Raw genomic sequence first — 25064 nt, 5'->3', positions numbered from 1 at the left:
GGGCCGCCCAGCACAGGGCAAGGCTGCCCAGCATGTGTGAGGTCACCTCCTGACCCCTGGAAGCGCAGCCTGGCTGCGCTGTCAGGCGGTCGGACGCCATTTTTTTATCAGAGTGTCTGCGTGTGCCGTCACGCAGCTGCCCACGAAAACAGTCCCCGTCTGCCCCCATTCAGCCTGCCCTGCCACTCCAACACTGCGTCACTGCTCCGCAAATGCCCGCCACTGTCAATCACATTTCGGCCCGCCACTGTCAATCACATTGCGGCCGCATCCATCGGAATTCCATGCAGCCGCAATGCGCCCGCTGCGCATGCGCAGTTTGCCACCACCGTCAAACTGTGCTGCAGGTCACATTAGCGGCAGGGTCTGAATGACCCCCATAGTTATACTATATAGCTGCAGAATAATAAATGAACTCCACTACTGCCACCTGTCAGGCTGATTATGCTGTGGAGTAAACTAGAGCAAGTGGCTCAATGCTTTTTGTGGATGGTGCAGGTTGTGGTAAACCACTTGGGTAGTAGAGCACAAAGTCTCTGCTCATAAAGTGCAAAACTGCTAGGAGAGGGGCCCAAAGCATATTGTTGCAAGTGTGCCCAGCACTCATCGTTGTGTGTACCAAAAACATAAAATTATGTTTAGAAAATAAGATGAGTACATTCTTTAGTGTTTTTGTGAAATACAGACGGGTTTACATGACCTCAATCTATGTAAGAGTATTACAAGCTGTATTACTAAACTGTCATTTTAAATGAAAAGTGGAAGCAATTTAGCATAATTATTGCTGCACTTCCTCTGAGCAGACAGGATGCTAATGTAGAGAGACCACACAACCAGCACCACATCCATCTATCTCAGGGGTGTGGTATGTTAGGTAGATTAGATTTATGGTGTGTACGGGATCCGGTCTGAAGATCGACAGTGTCTAGGTCGACAATGTTTAGGTCGACCACTATAGGTCGACAGGGTCAGAAGGTCGACATGTTCTAGGTCGACAGGTCAGAAGGTCGACATGAGTTTTTTAATAAAAAACAATTTATTATTTTTTCATACTTAATGATCCATGTGGGCTACGATTGGAACGGTAATCTGTGCCGAGCGAAGCGAGGCACCTTGCCCAAAGCATGGCGAGCGAACACGGTACACTAATTGGGGTTCCCGGTCACTCTACGATGAAAACAACACCAAAAAAACATAAAAAAACTCATGTCGACCTTTTGACCTGTCGATCTAGAACATGTCGACCTTCTGACCCTGTCAACCTAGTGACTGTCGACCTATAGTGTTCGACCTAAATATTGTCGACCTAGACACTGTCGATCTAATGATCCACACCCGGTGTGTACACACGGTGAGATTCTTGCTATGCCCGATTTTCACTTTGCGATTTCCCCTGAACTCCCCGGAGCCCAGCACCACCGATTTTGACTAACTTTTCTTGAGATATGGACTATGTGTGTTTACGATTTTGGATTATTTGAGATGTAATTGACATGTGAGATAAACTAGATAGTACATCGATCTAGCAAGGATTGACTTGCCTGCACAGTCTATCTTTTCTTGCGATACGGACCTGGCGGGACCGCGCATCGGGATCGAATCGGGATCGCAAGTGGCATAACACCTTGTGATTTGCACTAACTTTTCTTGCGATTTTGACTATATAGTCAAAATTGAAAGAAAAAATCTCACCGCGTGTACACACCATTAGGTCGACAGTGTCTAGGTCGACCACTATAGGTCGACAAGGACTCTAGGTCGACAGGGGCTCTAGGTTGACATGTACTAGGTCGACATAAGTTTTTTTAAACTTTTTTAGTGTCGTTTTCTCTTTACAGTGACCGGGAACCCCAATTAGTGCACCGTGTCCCCTCGCATGGCGAGCGAAGGCAAATTGCCTCGCTCCGCTACCGCTGCTCTCGGCACAGGTTACCGTTCTCAATCGTAGTTCACGTGGATCGTAAAGTATGAAAAAGTAAAAAAAAATTGAAAAACTCATGTCAACCTTTTCTCATGTCGACCCAGGGTCCCTGTCGACCTAGAAACCATGTCGACCTACTTACTATCAACCAATAGTGGTCGACCTAGACAGTGTCGACCTACTTACTGTCGACCTAAAGACCGGATCCCCTATCTCAGGTTCTACTGTCAGAACATATATGGAGGCTGAAAGACCTGGTTATAGACTTGAATAGAAAAAAAAACATAGGACCAAACTTAATAGGGTACAAGATTGTGAAAGTCCCAAAAATCTGTCTAGTTATCAGATACATCTAAAGCAGCAATGTTTACTTAAGACAAAACCAACTTGGCCTACAGGGTCTTATTTACTAACATGGTGCAACCAAACCAATCATACATTTTTTTTGTATTTGTGTGGCTTGCACTAAACTGGAACAACCCACTCGAGTTACTTAAATCTGCCACCTGTCTGATCAAAGTATATTACTGATCAATTGCTATGGGATACACCATCTTACCAAAATACCCCCTTAAGATATACACAATGCATGCTCACTGTTTTTGTTAGAAATGTTCATTCAGCAAAGAGAGATTAGGTGGTCTATTTAATAAGAATCAGTGATAGTAAACATGTTTAAGATCCATCGCCGATATGCTTTCTCTCTCTGCCAGGCCGGTGTGGTAGCAAATGTGTCCCAGTTTATGCAGGTGACCTCATGAATTGCGAGTCACACACACATTATTGCACCAACCTGTAGGGGATCAGGATTGTATATCTCATATGATGGAGGATGCACGGTTATACCTCATATATGGCTGGTATATCTGGTTCAGGGTGCAAGCTATTATAGCTCAGGTGCAAGGGTTATACAGTATATACATTTCCATATTGAAAAGCTGGATATTGTTAAGTCTGACATGAAATATTAGTTTGATGTGCTATGAATGCATTTAGCAGAGCTACAATTGCTACATGTAACACCAACCAATCTCTTTGTGGCTTGCACATTTTGGGGCTAATGTGCGGTTGGTTATACACGGTCAAGTCACATTATTATGACCACCTCCTACATTTGACATTGGCAGTGCGTGAAGTACGTCATGTGTCGTGCGCTGGCTTGGTGGGTCTATAAGATGTGCAATAGACCGTCTGCACACATATCACTCGTTGCTGTCATGGGTAAAAGGGGCGATTTATCGGAGTTACAAAAAGAGATGATTATCGCCTTTCGGGACAACGGTGGCAGTATTTCTGAAACAGCGCAGTTTGTGAACTGTTCGCGTGCTACTGTAGTGAAGGTGTATCATGGTGGAACAAATGGCACCACTGTGAATAGCAGAGCACAATATGCCACTGATGTGAGAGGTGAATGTTGGCTACGAAGGTGCTTGAGGGCCGACAGCGGTGCAAGTGTGCGGGTACGGGTGGGTACGACGTACCCTTAAGAATTTAGCCGTGGTTACGCCGTACCCACGCCGACGGGACGACGCTCCTCGCCACTCCGTCCCACCCTCCCTCCGCTGCTGACCGCCGCTGATGTGAGGGGAGGAGAGCGCAGCCTGCGCCTTTCCTGTCGCTCAGTGTCTACGTTCAATTCTGCGCCGCCCGAGAGCCAATCAGAGCCAAGGCTGCCGCACCGCGAGCTTTGATTGGCTCACGGATCGGCGCTGAATTGAACTAAGACACCCGCACCCGCCGGAGACTGAGGGGCAGGAGAGGTGCAGGCTGCGCTCTCCTCCCCTCACACACACACACACAGGACAGCAGCAGCGGTGAGCAGCAGGGGAGGGAGCTTCATGTATACCTGGCACTGGGGGGGAGCATGTATACCTGGCACTGGGAGCATATCTGTCACTGGGGGTATATCTGGCACTGGGGGGACATGTGTACCTGGCACTGGGGGTATATCTGGCACTGGGGAGACATGTATACCTGGCACTGGGAGCATATCTGGCACTGGGGGCATATCTGGCTCTGGGGGGACGTGTATCTGGCACTAGGGGCCTATCTGGCACTGGGGGGACATGTATACCTGGCACTGGGAGCATATCTGGCACTGGGGGCATATCTGGCTCTGGGGGGACATGTGTATCTGTTATTGGGGGCATATCTGGCCCTGGGGGGACATATGTACCTGGCACTGGGGGGCATATCTGGCACTGGGGGGACATGTATACCTGGCACTGGGAGCATATCTGGCACTGGGGGCATATCTGGCACTGGGGGGACATGTGTAACTGGCACTGTGGCCATATCTGGCACTGCGGGGACATGTGTCTCTGGCACTGGGGGCATATCTGACACTGAGGGCATATCTGGCACGGGGGGACATCTGTATCTGGCACTGGGGGCATTTCTGTATCTGGCACTGGGGGGCAATGTATATCTGACACAGTGGGGGCAATGTGTATCTGGCACTGTGAGGCAATGTATATCTTGCACTCTGGGGGCATTTGTGTATTTGGCACTGTGGGGCAATGTGTATCTGGCACTGTGAGGCAATGTGTATCTGGCACTGTGAGGCAATGTGTATCTGGCACTGTGAGGCAATGGGTATCTGGCACTGTGAGGCAATGTGTATCTGGCACTGTGAGGCAATGTGTATCTGGCACTGTGAGGCAATGTATATCTGGCACTCTGGGGGCATTTGTGTATCTGGCACAGTGAGGCAATGTGTATCTGGCATTGTGGGGCAACGTATATCTGGCACTGTGGGGCAACGTATATCTGGCACTGTGGGGCAATGTATATCTGGCACAGTGAGGCAATGTATATCTGGCACTGTGGGGCAATGTGTATCTGGCAATGTGGGCAATGTGTATCTGGCACTGTGGAGCAATGTGTATCTGGCACTGTGGGGCAACGTGTATCTGGCACTGTAAGGCAACGTATATCTGGCACAGTGAGGCAATGTGTATCTGGCACAGTGAGACAATGTGTATCTGGCACTGTGAGGAAATGTATATCTGGCACTGTGAGGAAATGTATATCTGGCACTCCGGGGGCATTTGTGTATCTGGCACAGTGAGGCAACGTATATCTGGCACCGTGAGGCAACGTATATCTGGCACTGTGAGGCAACGTATATCTGGCACTATGAGGCAATGTATATCTGGCACTGTGGGGCAACGTGTATCTGGCACTATGGGGCAACGTCTATCTGGCACTGTGAGGCAACGTCTATCTGGCACTGTGAGGCAATGTATATCTGGCACAGTGAGGCATTGTATATCTGGCACTGTGAGGCAATGTATATCTGGCACAGTGAGGCAATGTGTATCTGGCACTGTGGGGCAATGTATATCTGGCACGTGGGGCAATGTATATCTGGCACTGTGGGGCAACGTGTATCTGGCACTGTGGGGCAACGTGTATCTGGCACTATTGGGGTCATATGTGTATCTGCCCCTTCCCCCATATGTGTATCACGCCCCCATTTTCATTGGTCACACCCCATGTGGCATTTGGCCACACCTATTTTTGGGCGCTCGCGCGCACAGTACCTGTAAATCATTTTTTCTACTTGCACCACTGCCGACTAACACAGTACAGTGGAGCAGCTCACCATCAAAATGAACCTGGTGGCTTCCAGATGTGTGCCTAAAACAACAGTTCAGTGAACCCTGCTGCGTTTGGGGCTCCGAAGCAAACAGATGGTCACTGCACCTAGCTGGTGGTTATAATAATGTGACTCCACTTTCTGGGCACATTTACGTGCATGTGTTCATTCTGACATATCTCAAGATGCACCCTGCTGTAAGTATCTACCATATGCCCCACTTTTACATTAAGATTGTGTTAGTAGTTCATGCAAAGGTCACCTTATCCTATGTGTAATGTAATAATATAATGAAGTATCCTATACAAAAGAGATGCGTCTTGGCAGTTTTTAATAAACAACTACATTACCATATAAAATGTAACAAAACACAAACATAACTGTAAATACAATTCAATTAATGAATTAATAAATACAAACATCTACTTTGCCGTTTAAAAAATAAAGGGGAAGCTTCTTTAATGCAACAGTTCAAATGCAAATATCTTCTAAGTAATGTGAATTGATGGCCACATCTTTATATAATGCAGCCATACTATTAAGTACTAGATCTGCTCAATGGATCTACCACTACACTTACTGGCATTTAGAAGCATTCACATATTTTACTGCCACCATCACAAACCATAAGGATAACAAAACGGGGCTCCAGTATGAAATGGCAGCGCTCGGCATCACATCAGTCATAATACCGATGCCGGGATCCCGATGATGGAAAGACTGACAGGGACAAGTGTGAGATATTCTCCATGCTCCCCTAACCCTCTGTTTCCGCATCCTAACGCCAACCTCCCCCCTTAGTACCTGACCCTAACCACACCCTGGAGGTGGCTAAACGTAAGTCCACCATTACCACTGAATAAACCTAAGCCTCCCTCCCCTGCAGCCTGCAATGTTGACTGTCAATGTACTTATTTCTGGTAAAATGCTTTATAAGTAAATACCAATGAATAACTATGAAAGCACTGTTTTCTATGACTACAGGAGGATGCAGTTAATTTCACGAACGACGGGATGCCGACGGTCGACATACCGCCACTGGAATCCCGACAGCAGAGAAAATGCCGGTGCTCGAAATCCTGACAGCGGCCCGGTATTCCCTCTAGGGTGGTGGTCCACGCTACCCCCTGAGGGGAAATATAATAGTGTGGCAAGCTAAGCGAGCCCACGAGGGACACACTGCGCTTGAGGTCGAGATTTCTACTGTCGGGATACTGACGTCGGTATTTTGACCGCCGGGATCCCAACAGTCGGGATTCATACTGAATCAGGTAGCATCTTTAAGCAGATAACCCAGCATCTGCATATAACCCACTACCTGGGTTTATATTCACCTGTTATTACCTCCAAGTTGTCCAAAAGGCCTACTTATATCTACAGTACCTAGTAAACATTACTATAATACAAATGCATGGTGATTGACAAAACAGATAGTCCTACTATATGAATTTGTGTTTGCTGACTGTAAATCTCAGTCTCTGTTCTGTGTGTAAAGATAAGTGCACAGCAGCACCTTTCTTGTTCTGTATATGGCTTACGGTCATTAGGTAGACAGTCATTATGTCGACCACTATTGGTCGACATGCATTAGGTCGACATCGTTAAAGGTTGACATGAGTCTTTCACATTTTTTTCACTTTTTCATACTTTACGATCCACATGGACTACGACTGGGAATAGTAACCTGCGAGCCATGCGAGGGGACATCGTGCACTAATTCGGGTTTCCCGTCACTTTACGAAGAAAACAACACCAAAAAAAAGTAAAAAACTCATGTCGACCTTTTTCATGTCGACCTAGTGACCATGTCGACCTAATGCATGTCGACCAATAGTGGTCGACCTAATGACTGTCGACCTAAATCTTGTCGACCTAATGATCCATACCCCTATATACTAAGTGTTGTTTTCCCACTTTATTTGTTATTCGACCAAAGAGATTCAGTTGTAAGTGATGGCCACTAAACCCCTGCTAGAACGTTCAGATGAAGGTGCTCCATGACCGGTGAGATTGCTAAATTTCCCTCATACATAATAAGGGTGCACAGGAAAATGAATGATGTTGGGGTAATATCCTGCTGTAGTGTGCACAGCGTTTTCACATCACAGAGAGTTGAATGCACAGCATGTCTAAGTGGGTGACATGTTGATATGATGAACTGTCGACAAACTGTCACTGGTGGTATAGTGGTGTCTCACCTTCTCTCAGCAGCTGGAGCATCTTCTTCCAGGTCCCAGCAATCACGTATGGATGAGTTACGGTGACGATGTCTCCACAGTGGCATTCCAGTGAGTATTAAACTCCTTATCGCTAACCCTAATCCCTAAATCTAACCCCCCACCCCGCAGACTAACCTTATCCTGTCTGCATTCGTACTATGTCAACATAGTACATACTGTAGCAAAAGTTCAGTTGTCAACCTTGTGAACATGTCAACATTCTGAGAAAGTCAACATAGTGCCTGTTGACAGTGTGAACAATGTCGACATTGTGGTGTCATTATGAATGTCGGCATGGCTACTGTCAACTTTATGACAGACAGGAATACAATACAGAGTTTGCGGCGGGTTCAGTATGTATTACCAGCGGATGGGATACCGGCTGTATATATCCCGACAGTGGCATCCTGCCCGCCAGAATGCTGGCAACGGGGCGAGTGATAAGAGTCCCCTTGCGGGCTTGCCACAAGATCTAGTGCCCTCTATGGTTGTCGGGGACACCCACGAGTGGGAATAGCCCTGGTGCGCCGGATTCCGGCTGGCGGCATTGTCGGGTGTCGGGATTTCGGCGTCGGGATCCTGAACGCCAGGATCCTGACTGCCGGCAAACTGTATCCCCTTCGCGGCCGGATGGTGGGGAGAGAAAGAGACTAGCGATGCGGCAAATGATGGGTCACAAATACTGGAAATGAAGTACTACTTTGGCCAAATGCTGGTTTTGTAGTTTATTTGGAATATAGTAACAAGAAGTCACAGAAAATGACTCAATTTCACCACAGCATTTTTTGGACATTTTTCATACTTTACGATCCACGTGGACTACAATTGGGAACGGTAACCTTGCCCGAGCCATGGCGAGAGAAGCAAGCCATGCGAGGGGACACGGCGCACTAATTGGGGTTCCCCATCACTTTACGAAGAAAACAACACCAAAAAAAGTCCAAAAACCCATGTCGACCTTTTGACCTGTCGACCTAGTAGATGTCAACCTAATGACCATGTCGACCTATTGCCCCTGTCGACCTAATGCATGTCGACCTTCCATGGTCAACCTAATGACTGTCGACCTAAATTGAGTCGACCCAACGACCCATACCCTCAAAGCTCTGAGGGGCCTATTCATTATCACTTATTGTCCTGTTACACATGTGGAAATTCTAGTTTCTGTACATTTTTTTGTAACAGTACCATTCATTCATTATTAGAGGCCTGATAGGTCCGCCTAGTATTCAGCAAACTCCAAAACTTTCAGTATCTTGGAGTTTGCTTGTGAGGACTAACAGCATCTTAAGATGGCGTTGATTCCCAAAGTCCTGCTCCTTCCTTATGGAACAAGGTTCAGGGTTGCAAAGAAGGATCCTACAAGCATTCGTGTGCATACGTGAACTCATGTGCAAACGGCTGGATTAGCAGGGGTATCACTGCTACTTCTGTAGTAGTGCAGTTTTAGGGATAGCAGGGACAGAAGAACTGTACTGGTTGTTAAGTACCCTCGATGATAATAGACCCCTAAAACTCTTAAGTAATATGGAAACTATTTGGGGTTGATGAAAAGTTCAGACGATCAGAGAGGCGAAACAGAGGTGGGAAGGGGTGTTCTCACGTAGGCAATGATCGTTTAGGATGGACACAGTCATGGCCTATGCAGAACTGGATTTAAGCCAATATAAGTTTTTGAGGCATATTTTTCACCAAGTATTGGGCAGATGCAAGTACTCATCATGACTTGCAGCAAAACAAGTGGATAAACTATTCACACGTGAAGGGGGGGGGGGATTTATACAGCTCTGCATCGCCGAATATATGCATTTGTTCTGTGCAGATTTCTTTTCAAATCTGCACAGACACGGAATGGGGGGATGACTAGAAAGACAGAATTGGGGGCTGGCTGGAGAGACAGAAAAGGGGCTGTTGGCCGAGAGACAGAAGGGGGCTTCTGGCTGGTGAGACAGAAGGTGGGCTGATGGCTGGAGAAACAGAAGGGGGGCTGGCTGGAGAGATAGAAGGGGAGCTGGCTAGAGAGACAGAAGGGGGGATGGCTGGAGAGACAGAAAGGGGGCTGGCTGGAGAGACAGAATAGGGACTGGCTAGAGAAACAGAAGGGAGACTGGCTAGAGAGACAGAATGGGGGCTGGCTGGAGACACAGAAGGGGGGACTGGCTGCAGGCACAGAAGGGGGAGGCTGGCTGCAGGCCCAGAAGGGGGAGGCTGGCTGCAGGCCCAGAAGGGGGAGGCTGGCTGCAGGCCCAGAAGGGGGAGGCTGGCTGCAGGCCCAGAAGGGGGAGGCTGGCTGCCGGCACAGAAGGGGGAGGCTGGCTGCAGGCACAGAAGGGGGGAGGCTGGCAGCATACACAAAATGGGGGCGGGGGGCTGAATGGACAGAATGGGGGGCTGGCTGGAGAGACAGAAGGGGGTTGCTGGCTACAGACACTGAAGGAGGCTGCTAGCTGGTGAGACAGAAGGGGGGCTGGATGGGGAGGCAGAAGGGGGGCTGCCGGCTGGTGAGACAAAAGGGGGCTACCTGGAGCTGGAGAGACACTGCAGAGATGGAGCTACAGAAACATGGGGGTGTGGGGCTGAAGTGAACTGGAGGAAGTGGCTGGAGATTTTGGCAGGATTACTGGCACATTACTAACTCCTTTACGCCTCCCACCCCCCATTTTGCCTTCAGGGTGAAGGCTGTCTATTTTGTCCATTTCCTGGTGGCAGACCTGTTGGTGGGGGTGGTAGAAAGGTGGCAATATATGCTGAAGGTTTGCCTACTATAGTGCAGAGAAACACTGCACTCACCCTGGCTATACATTGTACTCTAAAGAAGGAAATTCATGCAGTTACTCAGAGTTGTTAGCAAACCCAAAAAGTTAGCAATTGGGCAAAACCATGGGCCTAATTCAGAGTTGATCGCAGCAGCAAATTTGTTAGCAGTTTGGCAAAACCATGTGCACTGCAGGGGGGAGGGGGGGGGGGGCAGATATAACATGTGGAGAGAGAGTTAGATTTGGGTGGGGTGTGTTCAAACTGAAATCTAAATTGCAGTGTAAAAATAAAGCAGCCAGTATTTACCCTGCACAGAAACAAAATAACCCACCCAAATCTATCTCTCTCTGCACATCACTGGCGTTTCTATAATGGGTGGTGTGTGCGGTGCACACGGGCCCCTGAGTCCAGGGGGGGCCCCCACCGCACACACTGCACCCATTTTCTAAATACTCACTCCTCCGGAGTCCCGCGGCGACGTCCACGGCGGTATTAAAACTCTGTGAAAATGGCCCAGCGGGCATTTTCATGGAGTTCTGCGCATGCGCAGTAGAGAAATCTCAGGGAAAATGGCAGCGCGCCATTTTCCCGGAGATCTACGCATGCGTAGTAGAGTTTGAGCGCTCTAGTGCTCAGACTCTCAGCGCTGCCGGCAGAGAGGAGGGAGCCCGAACGGAGGAGGCTGCACCCGGGCCTCCTCCTCTCTTAAAGCGCCCCTGCTGCACATGTTATATCTGCCACACCTGCAGTGCACATGGGGGGTCATTCCGAGTTGTTCGTTCGTTATATTTTTCTCGCAACGGAGCGATTAGTCGCTAATGCGCATGCGCAATGTCCGCAGTGCGACTGCGCCAAGTAAATTTGCTATGCAGTTAGGTATTTTACTCACGGCATTACAAGGTTTTTTCTTCGTTCTGGTGATCGTAATGTGATTGACAGGAAGTGGGTGTTTCTGGGCGGAAACTGGCCGTTTTATGGGTGTGTGCGAAAAAACGCTACCGTTTCCGGGAAAAACGCGGGAGTGGCTGGAGAAACGGAGGAGTGTCTGGCCGAACGCTGGGAGTGTTTGTGACGTCAAACCAGGAACGAAACTGACTGAACTGATCGCAGATGCCGAGTAAGTGTGGAGCTACTCAGAAACTGCTAAGAAGTGTCTATTCACAATTTTGCTAATCTTTCGTTCGCAATTTTGATAAGCTAAGATTCACTTCCAGTAGGCGGCGGCTTAGCGTGTGCAAAGCTGCTAAAAGCAGCTTGCGAGTGAACAACTCTGAATTAGGCCCATGGTTTTGTCCAGTTGCTAACTTTTTTGGTTTGCTAACAACTCTGAATAACCGCATGAATCTCCTTCTTTAGAGTACAATGTATAGCCAGGGTGAGAACGATGTGCTCGATGTGTCGTTACGTTTCTTCAGGAACGCCCACATTGTGGCTGTAATCGATCCGTGTGTAAGCACCTTAAGCGGGATGCAGTCAATATACCCGCTGTCGGGATTCCAGCGTTCAGGAGACCGACGCCGGAATCCCGACAGCCAGTGAAATACAGACGCCCGCAATCCAAGAAAAACACAGGGTATTCCCACTCGGTTGATGGGTCCATGCCACCAACCGTGTGGGAACAAAACCTGAGGCGAGCAAAGCAATCCATCGGTCCTGATGCGCGGCGAGCGCAGTGAGCCCACGAGGGGACTCGCTGCCAAGATTCCGTCAGACGGGATGCCACTGCTGGGATATAAGTATTCTGTCTAAGCAAATGACACGCGGCACAAGGGACATTGGTCTTCACTTCCTATCATAATACCATTATGATTGTAATGTAACATATTTCATTTATCTTTCCAGGCCAAAGAATAAGAAGAGTTCATGAATTTTATAAACATAACAACACTATTATTGTGCAGGTGTAATTACATTTACAGGTGCAAATCTAAATGTAAATGGATGCACAGTTGATAACTACGGACTATAGGCATTAGTACAATCAAGAAACAATATGGCTCAAAATGCTCAATTCAGTTGAAGGGCCCATTGCAAAGGCCACCTCGGTCCACAGTCACCCATCTACACGGGAGCCAATGGCAGAGCGTATCAGTGGCCTCTTTAACCCCTTCAGTTCCAGACACCACTGACAGCTACATAGTGTGCAGCAGAATATTACTCCCTGTGCAGGCTTTGCACCCAGCAGGTATGGCACTGACATGGCAGCATGTGTCCTACCTTAGCACTCCTTCTGGAAAGGTTCTCCCTGGCTGTAAAGAAGTAATCCTCAATGTCTTCCTCCAGGCTGCAGTAGCCACTGCTCATGCTTCCGCTGACCGTCATGGAAGCCCCTCAGCGGTGACACCCGTGCATCGGCAAATTAATCCGTGGAGACTGGGAAATTCATATCAGGCAGCCAGTGTGTCTGTGTTAGGTGTTATAGCCGCCCTCCTGTCTCCCCAGCGCAGGGCAGGCTACTGAATTGCTTACAGCCACACACGGGGTAAATTTAGGTCCTAGAATCATGTGCTGCTACAGTATATCATATGGCCATCACTATATATACACCTGGCACTGGTAGTACGGTTTATGCAGTGGGAGCTGCTGGGTTCCTCTATTACACTCAGTGCTGTCCTCTGAGTCCTCACTCAGCACTGACACTCAGCTCTGAGTCTGTACTAGCTCTCCTCTCACTCAGCAGCAGCCTCCTCTGTTTCTGCCCCCTCCCTCTTCATTCTCTGCTTCATGCAGTTTATATTTCGGTTAAACCACTTCCCCTGAGCTTATTTATGCAGCGATTCTCTGGGTGCTGCAATAGAGCATCTCATAGCACTCTCAGAAACCCAATAATAACAATAACAAATATTACGTTTTCAAACAGCTCTGAAAGGTTTGGGGTTTTCCTCTGGGGGAGGGGAAGAGGGGATGTTAAGAGTAAACAGTAATTCTATTTTATGGTTCCTACAGAATTTTTAGATGAAAACTCCCTTATGCTGTCATAGGTGGATTTTCTTTGGGAAGCACACTGAAGGGATTTGCCATTTATCAGCAGGGATTATGTGTACAAGCACATTGGTGGTGCATAATGGAAGAATATGTAGGAGAATGCAACTTTTATATACAAGTGTCACACAGTGTTGGGCTAAAGAGAGAGTGTGTGTGTGTGTGTGTGTGTGTGTGTGTGTGTGTGTGTGTGTGTGTGTGTGTGTGTGTGTGTGTGTGTATATAAATATATATATATATATATATATATAATATATATTGTATGTGTGAATCATGTGTATATATTATCCCTGGGTCTGTCTGCTACATTGTGTGTACAAGTATAGTGAACTAACTATGCATAACCTAATTTTTCTCATATGAGAAGTAAACTTATTGCACCTTTCTCAACTTCCTCTTGCAAAAACCCAGCAGAAGTCTTATTACGTAGTACATCCGGAATGACTGCTAGAAATAAGGCTGATAACACCCTCTTCCACAGAAGCTGCGTGTTTGAAAGGTTAGGGCACCAGTAGAAAATACACACCTTACTGACTGAATGTTAGCATGTATGATCAAGTCTAGTATGTTATATTTTACACTATATATACATGCCTCTGGTCCTCTTGTACCCCTTTCACACCGCAAATGCCGGATCCCACCCGGGAATTGGAAACGGGTCCTTCCCGGGTGGGAACCGGCATTGGATGCTACAGCTAGCTTCCCTGACCCGGCAATATGCTCATCTCCGCGCCGCCTCTCCCTATCTAGTGAACAGGTCCCGGGTCGCATCGACCCGGGAACCCATTTACGCTGCCACCGACTGGTATTCAACCCGGGAATAACACTGCTTTATTCCCGGGTTGAATTACCGAGTCAGGCGACCTGGGAATTACACCATGGCGCTTTCACACCGCACACTGACCCGTGTCGACCCAGCAATATGCTGGGTCGATACCGGGTTATATCTGCGGTGTGAAAGGGGTATTGGTAGTAGGATTGGTAGAAGGATGTCCTTATTGTCTGTCTTGTGGGTCGAAACGTCGACTATACCTATGATGTTGATGACTCAATAAAGCAACATTGAACTTTTAAACAATTTGGTGAATGCCCGCTATATGGTCGATTAGACCTTTTGGATATATATATATATATATATACACACACACACATATATATATATACACATATATATATATATATATATATATATATATACACACACACACTAACCATGGCACTCACCATTCCTAGGTTTGGGGTTTCAACACGGGGCTGCAGGATTAAATACATTGATCAATACATGACCTAAAACCTTACTACCGTTAATATAGTGAGTGCAGAGCCCCTGTGATTTTATATGTATGTTTATATAGGGTGATATATTCAATTGCTGTTGGGTCATGACAGCACTCTATTCAATGCCGGGCCAAACCCGACAGGACTTGTCGGAAAAACTGAGTCCGGATTGAATAGGTCGGAACCCCTTCTGACCTAATCCAGTCGGAAACTGCCGTCTTTCCAACAAGACGGCAGTTTCCAACTCTAATTGAATATACCCCATAGCGGCAGGGACAGCATAGTTCCACATGGAGTTCATGTGGAACATCAGGATTTCCCAGAGTTAGCAGAGTAGCAGCAGCAGAACTGAAAGTTCCAGTCCAGGTTTTGCCTCAATCAGTTGTCAGCCAGAAGCTAGGCCAGTGATGGCTAACCTTGACACTCCAGCTGTTGTTGGACTACACATCCCAGCATGCCCTGCATCAGTTTTAGCATGGCCAAATAAAAAATCTGTAGCAGGGCATGCTGGGATATGTAGTTCAACAGCAGCTGGAGTGTCAAGGTTAGCCATCACTGAGCTAGGTTAATTACTTAACAGCACTTGTAATTTGCCTTTAAGTATCTGTTCAGTGCACAGAGATTGGGCTTCTGATGGTGACTAGCATCCAGAAGGCAGTATGGGGATGTTAGGGCAACTGAACTGTACTGATGTGAACCTGTACTACTATGAATGTGTACTAATGTGTTCTTGTGCTGCTGTGAGCCGATACTGATGTAATCTTGTACTGCTGAATTTATGCTGATGTAGTGGGCCCTACACATTGCGCTATCCGCCGCCGAGCTGCCCGATGGCGGATACGGCCGACGGGCAACCCGGCGGTGGGGGTACAGTGACGGGGGGAGTGGAGTTTCTTCACTCCCCCCATCACCCGGCTCCATAGAAGTGCAGGCAAATATGGACGAGATCGTCCATATTGGCCTGTATGCAGAGGCGACGGGGCACCAGCGATGAACGAGCGCGGGGCCGCGCATCGTTCATCGCTGGTGCCTCCACACTATAAGATATGAACGGTATCTTGTTCATTAATGAACGAGAACGTTCATATCTTTCACTGATATTGCGCAGTGTGTAGGGCCCATAAAAGATTCCTATGCTATCCTGCCTAAAGAAATAAAAGAAACTGGTGAAGTTTTATCCAGTCTACAGTATGTGATTCCTGTCATATTTGGTGCTCAACGTGGGACCCTTGCTGGACGCTACTACGCAGCAAAGGACCCAAGAGAGAGCAGAGTCTGCATACCCTCCAACATTTTACACATAAAAATCGGTACAAAGTAGGAAAGGGGGTGTGGTCATGGGCAAAGACCCCCGCCCCTTTTCCTATACTTTCAATTCAATGGAAGTTTGGAGAGCCAAAAATCGGTACAGACCATAAAAAAAAGGTACAGTTGGAGTGTATGAGTCTGGCAGATTAATCAGTGAGTAAAATGGCACTATTCTGCAGGTTAAACAAGGTTGCTTTTGCGGTTTGTCATATGTGTCTGGAAAGCCAGGAAATTTGTTAAGTTTGTTTATTTGTGGTGGAGTGGTCAGAAACACTCGCACACCAAATGAAGCCTCCAAAATTTGTGCACAGAGTGAAAGTGCAGTGCAACACGAATGAAATATCAAAAGCCCTGTCTGATATAGCTGTCAGCCAGCAGGCACAGGTGCAGGGGCACAGAAGAGTGGATAGAAGTGTGAGGTATTGCAGAAACTTGCCCCAGCTGATGATATTGGGTGTAGTATGTGTTACCGGCGACCAGTATACTGGCGCCGGAATCCCGACCGCCGGCATACCGACAGCTGGGCGAGTGCAAATGAGCCCCTTGCGGGCTCGCTACCCTCACCATGCTGCAGGCACGGTGGCGCATTATCAATTCTCCCATCAGGGGGGTCGTGGACCCCCAAGAGGGAGAAGAAGTGTCGGTATGCCAGCGGTTGCGATTCCGGCGTCGGTATGCTGGTCGCCGGGAGCCCGACCGCCGGCAAAGTGAAAACCACCCATGCTATTGAGGTGTTTCTATGCACCTTTGAACACACTGCTACATGGTTGAAATGGCCAGAGCAGGAGTGGGCTGCCAGACTAGCACCTTATCTAACAGGGGAGTCACAGAAAGCTTATGTTGATTTGGCTGTGTCTGAGGCAGACTCTTACCCTGCCCTTAAGAAGGCTATACTCAGCAGAGTAAAGGTAAAAGGCCCCGGGGCATGGCCACGGCAGCACAGGAGTAGGCAGCAGGTCCCGGGGAGCTCCCTGGCTGATTTATCCTGCACTATAATCCTGACCCCCTCTGGTGTGCCAAACTAGCCTGCTTCCTCCCCCCACATTGCGGGGCACCGGCGGGCGTCCTTCTCCGCTCTCTCTGCGGTCCGTACGGCTGCGGCGGCACACTTCCGGCCCTGTGGCCTGTGCCTCCTCTGGATCCCCGGCCTCAATTTTGGAAGATCTCGGCCGCGTCACGGCCGGAGCTCGAGCGGCGGGCTGCCATCACCGCCGGACACCGCGGATCAGCTGGGTGAAAGCGGCTAACCCTCCTCCCCCTGACAGGCTGCGGTTCGGGGCCCTGACGCCCAAAGGGAACACAGGTACTCCTGGGGAAGGGGAGAGGGCACTGTGAGCCCGGCAGCCATTTTAACAGCAGCTGCACAGACGGCCCCACTGCTCTGGACTGTCATCCTAGCCTGGAAGGGCTATATGCATTCAGGGGCTGCCAGGCCTGCTTTTCTGTGTCCTGTGAGTTGATTCTGCCTTCTGGGACCACACTGCAGACTAACTTCACCTGCTCTCATTTTATTATTACATTGCTCTTGCTTTCACCTATATTCTGGGATGCTGCCTGTACATTCCTTTCCATTTGCCTATTACTCTGACGGCCAGCTACGGCTGCATTTATACACACTGAAAGCTTACGACTCCTCTGCTGTCGACTCCTTTTTACGCTTCTGACCTGTGAATCTGCTAGAGTTGTTTATCACTATCTTTTGTCCATCATGGTTCGGGATGGCCAGCGCGCAGCTGCGGCTAGGCTGGAGAAGTTTGCTAGACAACCTAACCCACCTAACCTCCGGGCTCAACCGGCTCCTTCTCAGGGGGCCTCTCCGACTCACTCCTGCGACAGCTGCAGACTCCCCTACCACACCCTCAGCTCCGTCCCTTCAACAAGTGCTGGAGGCCATTGTAGGGTCTGAACAGCGTCTTTCAGATAAGATGGAGAAGGTGCAGTGTGATCTTTCCTTGCATCGACAGGATGTCCAGCGCATCCGAGAGAGAGTGGGTGAGGCGGAAACTCGTGTCTCGAATCTGGAGGATATGTGCGGTCCTCTGAAACAATCCGTATCCACAGTGACCCAGCAAGTTTCCTCCCTTCAATCCAAGCTGTTAGACATGGAGGGACGGCTATGTAGAAATAATGTACGGTTTGTGGGCCTGCCGGAGAAGGAGGAGGGCTCTCAACCTGAGGATTTCCTTGAATTGTGGCTAAAGGAGATGTATGGCGCTGAATCCTTCACGGCACAGTTTACGGTGGAGCGTGCTCACCGGATACCATCCCGTCCTCTACCTCCTGGCGCTCCTCCACGCACCTTCATTGCCAAATTTCTGTATTATAAAGACCGTGACTCGGTCCTCCGTCTAGGACGCACAAAAGGCCCCCTTGTCAGGAATGGACTTTGCTGCGGACGTCCAGAAAGACCGTGCCCAGTTTATGCCTATTAAGAGGCGCCTTAGAGACCTGAACCTCTCCTACTCCATGCTGTTCCCATCTCGACTCCGGGTGGTGGAGGACGGGGAAACTAAGTTCTTTAATTCCCCTAGAGAGGCGGCCCAATGCCTGGACAGATATGCACCGGGTGCTCATCAGCTGGCCCCGGACTGATGTCCTGCATTGATTATGCTTTGATTGGGTGGACTCCTCCGGTGAGCCCATTGTCCAGGGAGCCCCCCCTTGGCTTTGGTGGCTCAGGACTTTTCCTTGCTCACTTGATTTTGGTTAAGGGTTTTGCTGAGAATTTAACCCTTGGTAGTTAGGGTTGGTTGTTTGGGATATAAGTATGCCGAAGTTAGGGGTGGTGTACGGGGAGGGGGGGGGGGGGGACGTCAGCGAACAGTCAGTTGCTGTTTCTTTCTTTCTATAGTAACATAGTATCTAAGGTTGAAAAAAGACAATTGTCCATCGAGTTCAACCTATTTGTGGTCTCCTATGCACGATTATTTGGTATAAAATTTTGACTGCAGTTGATGACTGCCGTTACATTTTACCCCTTTTTTATAATAACCATAGTGCGTGACTATGCCCCGTGACCCTGGATATCCTTATCCATTAGGAATTTATCTAACCCATTCTTAAAGGTGTTGACTGAGTCGGCCATTACAACTCCCTCAGGCAGGGAATTCCAAACATGTATCGTCCTTACCGTAAAAAAGCCTATACGCCGTATTGTGCAGAATCTCCTCTCCTCTAACCTGAGCGAGTGTCCACGAATTCTCTGTGTTGATCTAACCAAAAACAGGTCCTGCGCAAGATCTGTATATTGTCCCTTTATATATTTGTAAATGTTGATCATGTCCCCTCTTAATCTCCTCTTTTCCAGTGTAAACATGCCTATTCTTGCAAGCCTTTCCTCGTATTCCAGCGTCTCCATACCCTTAATTAGTTTGGTCGCCCGCCTTTGAACCTTTTCTAGCTCCAGGATATCCTTTTTGTAGTAAGGTGCCCAGAATTGTACACAGTAAGTTTGGGTTTCGGAATGTCCTAGTGTGCGCTTATTGTCAGCAGCCCGTCCCTATTGACTGGTAGGGGAATCCCTCCAAAACCCCTGGGTTTGGAATTGTGTAAGTGTTTAGACAATAGATGTACAGGCGCTAACTCTATGTCCTAAGTGTATACTATGGACTTCCCTTAATCGTTGTATTTCAAAACGGTATATGGTTCCTCCAGGGATTTTTCTCAAAGAAGTCTTCAACCGGGATCAGCTACGATGTTCCTCGAGTTCATGTGCAAAGAAAAACAAGAACCATATAGTGTAGTATGCAAAGATAGTGGGCAAGAGTTTATATGGAGAAATGCCTCTTCCCAAAAGGACACCCGAACAGTGGTGTATAGGACAGAATCACTGGCCTAATTACCAGATTCTGTGGATTCAAAGAGACATGTGACAGTTATCCTTTCGATTGGTTTCGGTGTATGCTCCACACAAACTGAACCTGGTGGTGTAGTACTTCAGACCCCTTTCCCAGATATCCCCGTGAATATGACACAATGGTAGAATTAGTCTAATTACCAGACTCAGGTGTACATTCAGCATATATCCTCATCCTTTGTATTATTCATGGAACAAAATTCATCAACCGACCAAACCAGGTGTAGCATGGATTCACATAAATAAAGAAATGTAAAAAAACCGCATAGCATAATACGTTTTTTTATTTTTAAGAAAAAGGTTTAAAATGACTGATATAAAAATTCCAAACTGGAATCCAAATGTGAAATATAAACAATTACCAGATGTATTTTGTATGCCAAACAATATAAACAATGTAAAAACTTTAGCGTCCACTTCTCAGACCAAGCTCATTAGGTGACATGGGTGACAATAGAATTGGATCAATTACCAGAAGCCCAGAGTACGCAAAACTCTGAGGGGTGAAGAGAAAGATGTATTTCCAGTTTGCGCTCCGGATCGCTCCCTGTACTCCTCACCTGTCCTGGCCGTCGAAAACAAAGACTATGTCACCGCAGTCGTCCCTCCACCAACGCGTTTCAACCCGCACTCGGGTCTTCCTCAAGGTGATGAGCCTGTCTCCTCTGCTTCCTGTATTTAAACTCCCTTTGTCCAATCAATGGCCATTCTTGTTCACGGAGACTCAATTCAGCTGTGTATATTCCTGCCCCTCCCACCCGTTACCATGGACACTGACTTCAAACTTCCGGTCGTTTGGGTATTGACAATAACTTCCTGTTTTCTTGTTCCCATGGTGATGGGTCCATGTATTCCCCGTGTTTCCGGCGCCGATGCCATCCATCCACTACTTGTTTCCGGGCGGCGATTATGTCTAAGTTCCTTCTTTGTTTCTGTCTGCTTGCCGTAGTTCTCCGATTCGTCACTTCCGGTTTAGCTATCACCATGGTAACCGTCCCGTGTGTTGAAGATAGTTCTCTGTCTTTACTCCCGGTTTCCATGGTGACCATGTGGCACTGCTTTCTTCTTCATAGTGTATCACTGTCGGCGTCCGTTTCTTTAGGAATGTCAATCATTTAGCGAGGAAATGATTCTTTATATGGACTTGTTCCGACGCTTGTTTCCTCATTTGAACTTTAATTTCTTTTCATACGAGTTTTAACCCTCAAAAACAAGATGAATAAAATAAAAATAAAAATTAGGGATATAAAGGAGGGATACAGTGTAAAAAAGATCTAACAACTGAGTCTGTTCTTATGTGTAATGCATATGATCTGTAGGAAATATCGAGTATGAAAATGTTGATCTTTGAAAAATATCAATGTGGTTTTGTGGGGTCACAAAAACCACTTTAGTTCAAAGTCTAAGTTAAGTCCATGCGGTTTCAATGTGTCCAGTTCGTAAATGAGTTTCATCTCTGCCTTAGCGAGTTGTGTACCTATATCCTTTTGCCGTATATGCCCCTCAATGAGTTTGATTCCAACAAACTGTTTAATGTGATTAGTTGAACAATTATGTGTATTTTTGAAATGATTTGACAGAGAGTGTGTCTCTAACCCCTTCCTTATGTTGCGGAGATGTTCCCCCAGGCGAGTTTTCAATGGCCTAGTGGTCCTACCAACATAGAATAGATTGCATGAGCATTCAATTACGTAAACTATATTGCAGCTATTACATGTAATGAATTCATCTATTCGGTGCTGAATCCCATTGATTTTGACCTCTTCAATTTTCCTCTGGTCACTCTTTATGTTTCTGCATCCCAAACACGTCCCGCATCGATGAAATCCTTTAGTGCGGATGCTTCTTTTAATTTGAGGACCAGAGTGTAGACTTCTCACCAATTTGGTGCCCAAGTTTGCTGCTTTTTTATAGATGAAGACCGGTTTTTCCGGTATTGCTCCTCCCAATACTGGGTCCTTTTTCAAAATGTCCCAATGTTTCCGGAAGGTTTTTTCCACTGCTTTATGCTGTGCTGTGTAGTTTGTAATGAATGCCCATTGGAATTTGGTCTGTTCTTGTTGTCCATCGTCAATTTGATTTTCCAATAATGTGTTCCTAGGGATAGTCTTCACTTTATCAACTGCTTTTTCTATGACACTTGGAGCATAACCACTTTTGGTAAATTTCTGTGTCAGTGTCCCTGCTTGTTGGTAATATACAGTATCATCTGTGCAGTTGCGTCTAAGTCGTTTCAATTGTCCACAAGGTATGGAACTAAGCCAATTACTATGATGACAACTGGTTGAGTGGATATATGCTTGGGAGTCCGTCGGTTTCGTATATGTCTTCGTTTTTATTTCCCCACCTTCAATATAGATCGTAAGATCTAAAAAATTCACTGATGATAAACTAATATCAAAAGTGAACTGTATATTTAGCACATTGGTGTTCAGGTATTCTAGAAATTCATTGAGACGATCTTTATTCCCTCTCCAAATGAAAAGCACATCATCAATGTAGCGCACCCAGGTCACCAGGTCCGCCCCAAATGGGTTGTTATTCCATATATGGTCCAATTCCCATTGGCCCATGAAAATATTGGCATAGCTTGGGGCGAACCTGGTGCCCATAGCTGTGCCCACCTTCTGTAGGAAGAAATCTCCCATAAACATGAAATAGTTGTTGTTGAGAATGAAGGTAATACCTTCAATGATGAGGTCCTGTAGTCCTTTCTCAATATCGCTGGACTCCAGGAATTTTCCAACTGCCGACACCCCTGACATGTGGTCTATTATCGTATAAAGGGATTTAACATCTCCTGTAACCAAGATCCATTCTTCCTCCCATGAGACTTTGGATAGTAGCTGGAATATATCTCTCGTATCTTTTACATGAGATTTATTCGTGAGTACTAAAGGTTGGAGATGGTGGTCTATATACTCAGAAAGATTGGCGGAAATGGAATTTATACCTGCCACTATTGGTCTCCCTGGTGGCTTTAAGGGATCTTTATGTATTTTTGGGAGGACATAGATCACTGGTATTGTGGGTTCCGGATTCCATAGGAATTTTGCCTCTCCCTCCTCCAATATTCCTTTCTGTTGATAATTGTGAATTAGATTTTGTAATTCTCCCATGATCCTTTTCGTGGGGTCACATCTCAATTTTTGGTAAGTAGTCCCATCATTTAATTGCCGTAGTACTTCCCCCTCATACCAACTCTTATCCATCAAGACCACTCCACCCCCCTTATCGGCCGGCTTGATCACTAAATCAGTGTTGGATTGGAGTTCTTTGAGGGCTTTCCGTTCTCTATTGGATAAATTCTGCTTAACTCCTTTGTTTTCAATTTTTTTAATGTCATCATGCACCATGGTGTAAAAGGTGTCAATATGACTTCCCTTTATATGGGCGGGATAGAAAATGGACTTCGGCCTGAAGGTGCTCACCTCCCTTTTGTCCATATCTGTTGGATCCTCCTCTTTTAATAGGAAGAATTTTCTTATGCACAATTTTCGTATGTATTTATTGATATCTACAAACAACGTGAATTTGTTTATAGTGGCGGTCGGTGCATACTTGAGTCCTTTCCCTAATAGGCCGGTCTCGACCTCTGTTAGCACATGTTTGCTGATGTTGAAGATTTTCACACTTTCAGCTTGTCCTTTATTGGGGATCTCTTGTGCTGTTCCCTGTTCTATGGGGATGATGTTTCCTCGAGTCCTTTTATGTTGGTTCCTCCTCATTCTTTGTTTAATCCTTTTGTTCTCCACTCCCCCTCTTTTCCCTCTTTTGGTTTTATTCCTTATTGTTTTCAGGCCCTGTATGGGGGTCTTCTGTCTCGTGCCCCTAAAAAAGGAGATCTTTCCCTATAATTGGCTAGGGGAGCAAATCTATTATTGAAATTTCTTCCGTTATAATTGGTGTTGGTGTCTTCCATTCTTGTCCTTGTGGTTCTGTCATCCCTCCAAGATGGTCTATCCCTCCCATCTATATTTTCTCTTGGGTAAAACCTCCTCGTCTCAATTCTTGTGGGGTATCTATTACGGTAGTATGTCGATGTCTCTTCCCATCTTCCTTTCTGTTGGTGTGGAGGTGTTCTCCTTCTCTCTCTGAAATTCCCATGGGCACTCCGCTCAAAATTGGATGGCTCCCAATGTACACTGCTTTTTCTTTTTCTCGGTGGAGTTGCAATCTGTCTTGTATCTTGTCTTGTTGGTGATGGGATGATATCCTCGTCCTCTGATATGGAGTCGTAGGAATCTTTCACCAATTGTTCTTGTGTAGTTGTCTCTTTTTTATCCCTGATGAACTTTCTAACCTTTCTGTCAATCAGTGATTTTTCATTTTTCTTAATTGTATGATCGATTCTGTCCTCGAGTTCTTTGTATTCACTCATGTCTTTATAGGGGATAACTAGGTCTCTATATATCAGAATTTGTTCATCCAATTTAGCCAATTCTTTTTTCCTCTCTTCCACTATAAGGCCCATCAAAGAAATGGAGCATTCCTTTATGACCCTCTTCCATTCTCCTTTGAAATGTTCAGATGACGTTTCAAATGATGCTTTTTTGTGGATTTGCAAACCTCTTGGTATGATTTGGTTAGAGATATATTTTTCAAGGGTGACTGTCTCCCACCATATTTTATTTTCTTTTAGGAGAGTCTTTTCTAACTTTCCCATAATGTCTCCAAGACTCTCGTCTAGGAGTTCTATGTGGTTCCCTTCGTTAACAAATAATTTCTCTAATACAGATTTTCTATGTTCCCTATATTTGAACATCCTAGCTGCACGCCTGGGCACCCCTGCTGGAGGAATATGAAGTATAGTGTAAGTTTGGGTTTCGGAATGTCCTAGTGTGCGCTTATTGTCAGCAGCCCGTCCCTATTGACTGGTAGGGGAATCCCTCCAAAACCCCTGGGTTTGGAATTGTGTAAGTGTTTAGACAATAGATGTACAGGCGCTAACTCTATGTCCTAAGTGTATACTATGGACTTCCCTTAATCGTTGTATTTCAAAACGGTATATGGTTCCTCCAGGGATTTTTCTCAAAGAAGTCTTCAACCGGGATCAGCTACGATGTTCCTCGAGTTCATGTGCAAAGAAAAACAAGAACCATATAGTGTAGTATGCAAAGATAGTGGGCAAGAGTTTATATG

General features: G+C 46.7%; 1 protein-coding gene across 4 annotated transcripts in view; it reads right to left on the bottom strand.

The window, feature by feature from the left end:
• The window catches only part of RASSF5 (Ras association domain family member 5), a 301503-nt gene that overhangs the window by 99678 nt on the left and 176761 nt on the right, over nucleotides 1–25064 (bottom strand). The window contains exon 1 of one of the 4 annotated variants that reach the window (XM_063955169.1): nucleotides 12716–13160. The exons of 2 other annotated variants lie outside the window; for them this stretch is intronic. In XM_063955169.1, coding sequence (XP_063811239.1) covers nucleotides 12716–12820 — 105 coding nt within the window. In that variant the 5' untranslated portion in view covers nucleotides 12821–13160. Of the gene's footprint in view, nucleotides 1–12715; nucleotides 13161–25064 lie in introns of those variants that run through there. One more of the 4 variants, XM_063955168.1, reaches the window with a different exon arrangement.

This window comes from Pseudophryne corroboree, chromosome 2 (genome assembly GCF_028390025.1).
Source record: "Pseudophryne corroboree isolate aPseCor3 chromosome 2, aPseCor3.hap2, whole genome shotgun sequence".
NCBI lineage: Eukaryota > Metazoa > Chordata > Amphibia > Anura > Myobatrachidae > Pseudophryne > Pseudophryne corroboree.
The sequence above is the reverse complement of the archived record's forward strand: the minus strand, read 5'-3'. Positions and strand labels throughout refer to the sequence as shown.